Source organism: Dendroctonus ponderosae, unplaced genomic scaffold, assembly GCF_020466585.1.
Source record: "Dendroctonus ponderosae isolate FM_Combo_2020 unplaced genomic scaffold, Dpon_F_20191213v2 Dpon_F_20191213_7, whole genome shotgun sequence".
NCBI lineage: Eukaryota > Metazoa > Arthropoda > Insecta > Coleoptera > Curculionidae > Dendroctonus > Dendroctonus ponderosae.
The window spans coordinates 676,863-688,206 of record NW_026018916.1 but is presented as its reverse complement, the minus strand read 5'-3'; the positions used below and the strand labels follow the sequence as shown (position 1 = coordinate 688,206).

At 39.4% G+C, this 11,344-nt stretch overlaps 1 protein-coding gene across 21 annotated transcripts in view; it reads right to left on the bottom strand.

Annotated features, from left to right (window-relative positions):
* LOC109536519 (tropomyosin-2) overlaps positions 1–11,344 on the bottom strand; it is a 19,708-nt gene that overhangs the window by 3,225 nt on the left and 5,139 nt on the right. For 4 of the 21 annotated variants that reach the window (XM_019902779.2, XM_019902776.2, XM_019902763.2 and 1 more), the window contains 5 exons: positions 5,655–5,788; positions 4,113–4,230; positions 2,504–2,574; positions 1,879–1,954; positions 1,620–1,682 (listed from right to left, as the gene is read on the bottom strand). In XM_019902779.2, the coding sequence (XP_019758338.1) occupies positions 1,620–1,682; positions 1,879–1,954; positions 2,504–2,574; positions 4,113–4,230; positions 5,655–5,788 (462 nt within the window). Of the gene's footprint in view, positions 1–563; positions 627–1,049; positions 1,113–1,619; positions 1,683–1,878; positions 1,955–2,266; positions 2,338–2,503; positions 2,575–4,112; positions 4,231–4,673; positions 4,792–5,654; positions 5,789–8,452; positions 9,254–11,344 lie in introns of those variants that run through there. The other 17 variants (XM_019902780.2, XM_019902777.2, XM_019902766.2 and 14 more) reach the window with 11 other exon arrangements.

Here is an 11,344-nt window from a genome sequence, read left to right as displayed (position 1 = left end):
AAAATTGAATATTAAATGTTGAATATAAAAAGTGTAAACAAACCATTCCTTTTGAAACGGAAATATTGGTTTCCATACACATAAACGGTCAATTGAACATTTAATATTCGTATTATGTGTTTTAAATGTAACCTACGTACTGAGGAAGCGTGCGAATGATAGGAAGTGTTCCAAAATCAACCCTCCACCCTACCAGAGATGAGTTTAGTGACCAGACAATTGATGTGATTGAATTTTAGAACTGATTAAATGCTTTTTCAGTCGAATAACGTACAGAGAATGGTTGAAAGTAGCCAGAACTCTCAAGTAAACATCAATAGGAAAGTTTTACTCAGTTACTTTCAACATTTCTCTGCATAATCCAGTTTTGCCAACAAAAAAAAGTTTATTCTAGCGTTCTATCGTTAATTAATTTACAAATAGATACCCGAACGGATTGTATGATGTAAATAAGTTAAACGGGATCAAGCGCCGTGAAGAGACTTCTTCCATGTAATGTATTAAAATCCCATTATTAAAAATAAAGTGCAAGAAAGTAAATTTAAATAGTCAAGAGCACTTACTTCACGTAATTTGTCTGAAATTATGCGGATTTTGTCTTCGCTGTGTTCTCTGGTCACTGCGGCCTGACATAGAACAAACAATGAAAGATCAAGCTGGACATTATCATACTACATGCTTAAAAAGATCGTTTTTTTTGGAAAAAAATGGGTAAATCTGAATAAGACACAGCTAAACAGGTAGGACATATACCCCAGATGCATCTAACATAACACAGCAGTGGAGGATAATGTACAAAACAAACGATTCGTATGACCACTAGTCGCCTCCAATGTACAAGATGAGCCAAACGAGCTAAAGAACAAAAAACGCTGAAAACGTCGATGCTTGACCAGATGCAAGCGATTAATTAGTTTGGGGCATTCTGGTCCAGATATCGACACTTTCAACACACTACCCTGCTGAAACCAACTACCAAAAGTGACCGCGACAATAAATACAGTCTCAAGCGATTTGCAGTAATTACACGATGATCCTGCTGCATTTACCTCTCTTAGTCGCTGCTCGACTTGTTTTAACGCCTGCGAATACTCTTCCTCTTTTAACGTCGCCTATGTTAGTGAATAAAAAAAAACATATCAAACACACCATCAAAATCTCAGCTTAAGTAAAACGGGGAAAAACACGATGGTTTTAATTTGGTTTGCTGTGAAAAATATTTTTACATACAACATTGTCAACCAAAGAATAGTTTTTCATTTCGCGAACCGCCCTCGTAAATCTCTCGGCTGGAAAATGACATGTCGGCTGTCTTTGTTGCTCTCGCGTGCCAGCAAAGCAACGCCGACAGGCGAGCGTTCACGACTTTTTGCGAAAGCATTGTTTGCCTTACCAGGTATGCCCGATAAGTTTAGTTCAATGAAACACTATTCAATGGGTTGGCAAACACTGACGGTTTTGAGCCATGATGCTTTCCCCCTAAAAACACTTGGCAAGTTCATAAAAATGCCTAAACAGGAGAAAACTGCCGAAAAAATTACTGCGAGCTGTTAAAGAGTTAGGGCGACAGACAACACTGAAAAAAAAAACAACGTTTGCCGTTTTAGCAAGAGCTGTACCTCCTTTAGCCGGGTGGTCAGGTTCTTGATTTGATTTTTGTATTCCTCCTCACGCTGGTTGGCCTAGAGTTTCGATAAATAGTTGAAAATCGAGAAATATTTGGCTCAACTAGCCTTAGTCAGAACCTACATCTTCCCAATTTGACGTTAAAAAGGGAAAATAATCAGTTGCTTTAAAATAGAAAAAACAATTCAATGGGACAAATTTGAAAAACTGTAGGTGCTCACAAACGATGGTAATCAACTGGCAAAAACTCACCTTTTCTTCAGAGACCTCGAGCGATTTGAGGTTGTTGCCTACTACGCGAAGTTCTTCCTCCAGTTCTACGATTTTGCTGCAAAATAAAAAACAATTAGCAACCAACCCACTTTGTCCACCTTTAACGTTGCTTCATGAGGACTGTGTGCGGTTTTTTTCTAGCAAAAGGCACATTTCTCCGGCTCTCAGCCAAAACAAAAATAATGAATACCCATTTACTAATCTCCATGAAGAAACTTCCATTAAAAACGACTTAGCAGCAAACGCACAGAAATTAGCTTTCTTCACTACCGCGCTATTGTTTCTTCGCAGTGCAACTTTCCACAATTTCTTGTCTTTCTTATTAAACCATTTGTGTGTGTTTGCTGTAACGCAAAAAAACAAGCACCTATCTGCGTGATCCGCTCTTTCTTCTGCTCGCTCCAAGTCCTGCTCCATTAGTACCAGCTTCCGGGCTACCTGCGAGCAGCGGAAACAAAAATCATGCAGTTAAGCAACAAACGACAATAAAAAAACTAAACTAAAAAACAACGGTGTTATGTAAAACAGCAAACAGTTCGGCAGGGCTCTTCGCGGGGCAAAAGAATACGACAACAAACACAAAAACACACTACTAGACACCTACGATTCACCGGCCTCGGCACGTTCTTCGGCTCTTTCCAGGTCAGCTTCAACCATGGCCAATTTACGGGCTACCTAAATGGGGCGATAAAAGAGAAAATGAATGAATGTTCAAAAAGGGAAACGAAAATCACACATAGGGAGAAACAAGCAACGTTTTCTGCTCCCAAAAACTTTGCGGAATGGAATCTGGCAATTCACAGTAGGAGCAGAAAACGTTTTCATTTTTCCCTCAGCAAGTCTGAAACGAAAAATACTGTCATAAGGAACATACTTTTTTGTTTTGTAGCCTAAACATATGGGCACTCCATGGCATCAGACTGAAAGTCCAGCACAGTCTTTCACATAGTAGAATAAACGCGATTCGTTCATAGTCCAGTGTCTTTGACTATTGCGAGGTAAAGTTTCTGAGTTGAAAATTAACATTCCGACTTAACAGTGAAACTTTCGATAAGCCCCAGTGAGATAACATTCATCTACGTGAGACTGGGAAATTTAACAAAATAACGATAAGCACTTACGCAACTACCACTGAAGGACAAATACAATGATCTAACTGGGTAGGTATCTTTCAATAAGAAACCTATCGTGAATGGACAAATAGCAAATATTTTAAAGCCTTACTTTGATTTACGTGACCCGATTTGATTAGTACATTTTGACGATTTAAATTAGTGAAGATTCTCAAATCAGCGACAAAATTAATGGGACTTACCTGAACAGATTAATACATTTGAATCGACGACTTTGAGTCCTTTCTCTTACAAGACGAATGACAACAATTTAGCATTTTATTTTTAAACTCATGACGAAATAAAGGGCTGAATATTTTGCAGACTGCGCGCCCTTTGTGCGAACTAGAAAAAAACAGGAAAACTTCTAAAATGACTCAAAGAACAGTTAAATGTATCAATTTGCAGGCAAGTCCCAGCTAGGTGGCTACATACTACATAACTTGCCCTTTTCTGTACACATTATTTAACTTTGGTTAATATATCAGTAACTTTAAAATATCAATAAAATATCGAATTCTTTAACATTCTCGTTTTTTTTTTGTTTCTCTGATTAGAATAATTATTTTTTGTAAAGAATAATTCGAGTCGTTTCGTCTTTTACCAGCTAAATTGCAAATCCCAAACAACCAAAAAGCGACGATTTAACCCAATATAAACAGCCAAATCGTTAAAACTAGCGCAACAATTAAGAAATAACCTATAAACTGTGAAAACCAACTTGAAGAAGACGATAAAAACACTATTTACAAATAATGAAAACACTTGAAGCTGCCAATTTGAAATCACCCGAACACTTCCGCAAAACAGCACTAATTCCGTGGACACTGGGCCGCAAATCTGGTCAGTATGACGGCCAGTTTTTCAACTAAAGAGTATGTTCCAAATACAAATATTTTTCATTGCTGTTTGCACAATATTAATTTTTCATTTTTTTCAGGGCCTAAAGGGCCGGCAACGCTCTGAGTGTGCGCGAGCCGCGTGTCTGGCACCACAACCGGTCACAAACGAATCGAAATCAGCTTTAAGGCGGGTTTAGACTGGCAAATGGAACACTTGTTAAGGCGGTAACACGGCATCATCATCACAAACATTATTAACCTCATCGTATTTTTTGTCGGCTTCTTCGGCCAAGAATCTGGCTTCTTTCAGTTGGTTCTCAAGGGCATCCATACGTTCCTCATCGGCCAGGGAGCGGTTCTCGAGAATCTTGCGTTGCCTGTGATTCAGTTAAATAATAAATAAATACAATTCTACAAACTCAAATCAAAGGGTTAAAACCACTCGGGGGGATAAACAACTCTACAGAATCAATTAAAGGCCCAACACTACATTGCACTTCTGCTCTTTCTAGTTTTGTGCAAGCACGTAAAATCGAAGAAACTGCTGATTTTTTTACACAGCAAAAGTACAAAGCGTGAAGTTGATCGGTCCTGAATCTGCTGCCGCCGCCTGCAACCTGCTTAAAACACCGACATGCAAAAATGCTGTTGAAAACCGAAGATTTTCATAATTTGACATATAGTGAAATACTACTAGTTATTCCAGTTGCAAATCCCGCAAATGAACCAATTAATCGACATGAAGAAACAATCTAGTTGTGAATTCTATTCAAAAATTCATTTGCGAGACGTTCAACAGCAGAAAAAAGTGTCTGTCTACCTCTTCGTATTTTTTATCGGCCTCTTCGGCGATTTGTTTAGCCTGGGAAAGCTGTTGTTCCAAGATGGATACGCGATCGTCTTCCATGTTCGTCCTGTTTTCCAGCGCTTTGCGTATCCTTTTAGCGGTAACAAGCGAACACAAGTTAGGACAAAGAAAACCGGGGAATTAGCCAATGGGATGTTCAAGCTGATACAGTTTCTGCATATTTTGATCATATTTTATTTTAGTTTTCGTGTGGATTTCAATAAAATTCGTATTTCAAACGATATAATTCGATTAAGGTGTGCGTTATTGTAAATGCGGAAACGCACATTGTACATACGCATCGGACGCATCCTGAAAGAGGTAAATGTCCGATGCGTTTGTATGCGCTCATTTAAAATAAGGCAATTATTCATTTTCTATTGGACTCATAATAGCTTGTTGTAGAAGTGGCCAAACACAACAATGGTTCGCTTTTTTGGGGGAAAACGAGAGCAAATAGAAAACTGGCAGAAATTCCGTAGCTAACAGGAAATCACGCCTTTAGCATCGTCCAACTTTGAACATCCCATAGAAGTTAATGCGGAATTACGACACGTCCAACTGCAGCAGAACAACCAGTAATCATTTAAAACAGTCATGGACAATTCCCGGTACCTGACAGTGCTCAATAAAGCGAACTTTCTTTCGTCGAATTGGTGCTTGCAACATACTGGATTCCCATTTAGGATCCGCGTGCGTTGAAAACACCGTGTAAACGATTTTCAATTTCCATGTAAATATGGCTTAGTGAATATCCGATTGGTTAGGAAGTGCAATCGATTGGGTTTATTGGCCTTCCAATAGATATTTTTTGATAAAAACAATCTAATCCATGCACTTTCAATTGCCATATTTATGACTGTTCGTGTGACGAATGTTGAGTTGAGTTGCACTGATAAACAGGTGTCTTTGTCCAGAGCGTTTTAAATGACCAACTAGCGCTTTACCACGAACCTTTCGCTTTCATCGGCAGCTTGGGAAGCTTCAGCTAGTTTAGCGGTGGCAGTAGCTAAACGTTCCTCAGAACGCTCCAAGTCTTCTTCCAAAAGTTGGATACGTCTGTTGAGGGCTGCGACCTCAGACTCAGCCTGCAAATAAAGAGAATTCCATTAGCAAAGTGTATAACCAATCAAACGGTGAATACTCCATATACATATAAGAATAGACGTATCTATACATCTTTAATCAGCCAGCCTGATTAGGATGTTCTCTCCACTGAGATGAGCAGATATTATCGAGCTATTAATTACTTTAAAGTATGCAAAGCGGTTTTATTCCGGCAAGATAGCGTAACCAAGGTTGGCTTGCTCAAACATTTATCGTGGTTTAGTGGAATGGCTTCGAGCATTTTCCAATGGGGGAAGTCTTCATTCAATTACAGTCTCAATTTGTCGGTAGCATCAGTTGATAGGTTCCGCTTCACAGTTTGCGTAACAACCGATAGGACATCATTATTATTACGGTTTGTTTCAAATGAAGGGCTACGCCCAATCCGCACGGTTCCCATATGATAATTTGATTTTGGTAGTACGATGGCAACTATTCAACCAGATGGGAGCGAATGCATTCACTAGAACAGGAAGGAAGTATGGTAAATTGAAGCCTAATTGTTCACGCACATTGATATACTCAATGTATGTAAATGCAACTTGGAAATCTTTTTTAAACCAACAATCTGGGTGTACTGAAACAAAATACCTAATTAAAAAAAAGGTTTTAGAATTCAGTGTTCAGTGCTGAAACCGCTCAATCACAAGAGACAAGCAATGCAATGAACGCAGTCCCGTTACCAACGCCCAGCAATCTGAATAAACCGGCAGGAAACATGAAAATCAGGCAAAACACTTGGCCAATTGACGCGAACTTCGTTTATTAACTTGAATAAGCAAAACAACCTTGGAAGGTCGAGAGAAGCACACATTTATTTCAGTTAAATGTCGCCTGGAATTCAAATTAACAAAGATGCAAAAGGAATTACAATATCGGCATCGTTATGATGCGCAATTGATCAACTTACTTAGTATAAAAAAATAAACTTATTAGTTTGCTGTTTGATAACTGTGTGAAAGGCTGAGAATGAGATTAGATCCAACAGAAACAAAGCCGTCCAAAATCCGTAGGAAACGTTTGATTTGTAGGCGGCACTCAAAGCCTTCCTTCCTCCAAAATTGCAACAGTCCACAAAAACACTTGCAAACTTATGAAGAAGAATTTAAACTTTTGCTCGAAACTGAAACTGATGAGAGAAGCCTTTTTTTCCTTCAAGAACAGTTCAAATAGCTATCATCGGATCACGGTTTATCAGACTATACGAATGCTTCCAGTGGATGTTCAGCAACAATTTGAAATAAAAATGGAAACGCCAAGATCTGGTTATAACAGTTTAACGGTCGTACATAAATTTGCCTTAATTACGCAAAGGCCGAGGCTACGCAAGCCCACACTGGAGTCTATCTAATAAAAACTATCCATTGCGATAGTCAAACAAGGTATTTTCATGGATAGCATTGTTGGGTAATTAGTAATGGTCATTTATTTCCTTGCTGCTGATTGTTGACCCAAGCAAAGACAGCATAGGAATCCTACACGATTGTGGTGATTTCATACTCGGAAGCCTTGAACTCGACCAACGAATAAAACATGTCCACTTTGATTTACACAGGGTTTCCAGTCTAATTGGGAAAAATTTGATGTATTACTATCTAAGCAAGCATGCAACCTATGTTGGCCCACATAGTTTAGTTAATGAATTACTGTATATGTATGTTTATTAAAACCCGGTATCAGATAATGGGATTAAAGATTCGTCGGAATTTGGCAACAACCATTAAATACTACAGCAGATAATCAAGTATGAACTAAACAAGATATGAACATAAAACACAAGAAAAAAATCGTTCATTGTAGTTTCAAGATTTCTCGAGTAGATAGAGCAAAATGAAAAAAGCCGTAGTTTCACCATTTTTCATGCTAGTTTCCTTGATAAAACGATCAGCAACTGTCGATGTTTCCCTTTCGTACTTACTCCTCAGCCACCCTCTTCGCCTGGGCGAATTAAAGCTTACGATGAGCGCAAGTTATCGACCCTGGTAAAGGGTTACACAGACGTTGAATGATTAGCAATGCCAGAATTGCCAAAACAATACAAAGAGTAGCAGCAGCAGCAGTAGCAAGTCTTTCGGTATGTTTACCACAGATTAGTTCCAATATTGTGTTCATTAGGAACACAAAAAATCAAGATATTTTTCGATGACTTGGGATTTGAAGAGATTTCGAATTTTCGGACCAAATTCACTACTTCGTTAAAACAATTCTCACATTTATACCTACTGGTTGGACCTTAAGCTTGAGACGAACTGAGACTAAAGCTGTCAAGCTGACAGCTATCAACCCTCATTTCATTCAAAATCAAATAAAAAACCCAGACAAAACAAGTGTTTTATGTGACAAATTGGTATTGACTATCCGAACAGTGACATTCCAACGAAAAATTATGAGTTATCGATTCGGCTAAATGAAAAATCATCCAGATAGTGAGTGAAATAGTGAAAATACATCATTACAGAGGGTTTTTTTTGCCGAATTTAACTGGCGTATTTCAAGAGCTGCGTGGCAACGCCGATTGCACAATTATCTAAATATGTAAAATTGAGAAAAAAGTAGTCACTTAGAAATTTCGATTCCGCGATTGCAAAATCATTGCCCGCATATTCCCGATTAATCGCATTCGACCAGAACGTGGCAAAACTCACTTCTTCCCTCCGAATAATCTCCATTTGCAACCTCTTGTTGAATTCCTCGCACTCGTCCTTATACCGTTCCATCTCCTCCTTGGTCTGTCTCATTTTCTTCTTCAGCACGTCGAGCAGGGAGCCTTGTTGGATATTTGTCGTCATTTTTGGTCGATTTTTTAGCGGCGTTTCCTTCACTTAAACCGTTCACGCACAATTTGTTATTAACAAATAGATAAACCCGACCGGATCGACAGTTAGTAATGAAACGACTGGGCGAGTCACCGGTGAGCAAGATGGCCGTCACGCGCACGCGCAGCATTGCCACCTGTAAGAGGTCGATTCACAATGTTGCCGCGCGTCAATTTTTTTCTCAGAACAGCTGTTTCACATCTCTGTAAACCTCCATCCGGAAGCAATTATTTCAACAGCTATCAATTAGGCGCAGTTAAATGGATTTTTTAATTGCTGAGGTCCGTGAATGCTCACGGAAAAATTCGACTTCAACTAGTCCAGTAGAGCGTGTCAAAGATTTGTAAACACAGTCGCGCCGCCTTAAAAACCATCAGGAATCCAATCGGTGGAAACCTGGCACCGCAGTTGACTATGACGTCATTATGGCCATTCACAGGCTCGGGCAGTGGCTCCAAATTTGAAATTCTCTAGGTCTAGACAATTCCCGCCCTCACAATCCGAGTTTTTACTGTACAAAAACCCAATATGGCGCTTCCACCAATTTTTCAGTAGGTTTTCCCACACCGAGCCCATATTTTTATGCATTAAGTCAAGAATGAAAGAAGCAGACGGGTTTTTTCACTGACCCTCATTCACGTGCGAGACTGGTTAACTAGTTTACGATGTGCACTAGATAGAGAATCCATCATTGGCAGCACTATTAAGCGTTTTTTTGCTACTATTCAACGCCCCTCGTAGCATCAAGCATGCAGTCGAGAAGCTTCGTGTCCACTCGGCTGCTGTTGGCTCTGTGCTCCAGAGCGAGAGCCACCAGGCATTCGTCATCGAAATCAGCCTATTCTTGTCGCGCCCAGTCAAAATACGAGGGCCGATAGTAGTGTGCTGTTAACGCATTAACACGGGATATCATTGGAATCCTTATCAACACAACACACGAAAAACCTCACCTTATAAGGCGTGAAATATTCAATTGTTCGAATCACGGAGCTTTTGCTTGAGCACTCACAGCCTGATAAGATAGCGGATTTTGCCATGTTGAAACTTACCAGCGACTTTGTCTCCATACAAAATCATGCTTAACATACTAATCGAGCAGAATTAATTTCTTCAGAAGGGAATAGACGGAGAGTAAATTATGTAAAAAATGGTAAATACCCGCCTATGTTGGCACGGTACAGAAACGTAAAACATATCTCTCAATAATGATGGATTCGGTGTTCGACAACATATGGTATTATTGCACGGTAACCTTAATGGCTTTCCTAAAATGGCGCCTTCAAGTATGAAGTAATTTCTTCGGCGGCTGATGCCCTACTTGCTAGAAATTTGCAATTTTATAAGTCGCGTTTTTTTTATCAATTAAGCGAATTGTTCAATTAAAACCGTATAATAGCGATAGGAATATGGGGCCATTTATGCGCATTTTTCGTTCGCCTTGTTTGGCTGGCGCGCTCTGATGGGCTTTGGCGGTTGGAATTGATACCGGGTGTGCAATTAACAGGCATACAACCAGTAAAATGTAGCCAAAACTCCCGAGTGCTTAAAGTCACAGTTTACATTGTTTAACAGTACTTTTTATGCTTTACTGGTGCCTATTTTGAAGACATCTTGAACGGTACTTGCTGGTATCTATGCATGGGAACCAACACGGCTGATAATAAACTATGAATGAGAATAGCCATAACAAGGTGAACTCGAATGGTGCTAAATAATTTAAAAAAAGAAAGCGATCTGTGCAGTGTAGTGGTATATTAATTAGCAATTAAAACGGTGAGACCATTTCACCAAATTACGTCTCGGTCGCTTATTATGGATAATTATGACTAATGGCCAGATGTGGGCTTTGAAATTCCCTATAGTCAGTCTCAAGCTATTTGGCAGTGACGTCATTATTTCACACGCCATTTGGACTGTCGTCATCCATGTCCCCGATTGGTTCGAAAGATTCATATTGCGTGGTTGCGAGCTTCAGCGTTTGTTCCTGATTTATTTTTGATGAAAACTTCACACGTCCAGAAATCAAATCAATAATTTTAATATTCGTCCATCCTATGCGAAACTAATCACAAAGATAGAAAGTAGTAGCCCGCATCAATGGAATTTTATACCAAAAGTGTGACGCAAACACACTTGAGTCGAGAAAAATAGACGTTGAATTGTCGCGAAAAAAGTTCTCTGGAGCATTTGGTCGGAGAGGAAAAGTGTAGGGCGCCACTAGGTTCTTGCGCTTTCTTCGCCAGCTTTCATCTTTTGCAAAGAGCCAGTTTGCTTGTCAAGAAAATCTCTATTTGGGCAAAAATTTGGCCAACTGAATCCCCCCAAGCAAGATAAACTTGATCCATTTTGCAACCACACAGATGCTGTAACCCGCGACAAATTCTGCTTAGATGCAGGCAGCTTTCTATGGGGTTTGTATTGTTTCAACATCTGATGCGTACAAGCTGTCCATTAGGGAGCAATTTTGCTCTTTTAGTCGCCCGACTTTATTATAAGATTCAACCTGCAGCTAATCATCATTAATAGCATCAAAATTTCGTCTAGTTCAGAGGAGAAGTAAGTAATAGAAAAACAACGACACTTATTGCGTCCGCCAAAAAGCATGGAAAGCAAGGGCGGATCCGGATTGAGAAACTTCGAAAAAAGCAGCGTCATGTTCAAGTGGATTTTGCAACTCAAAAAAAAACCACGCAAATCTGAAACTTCTTGAATTCAAGCCTT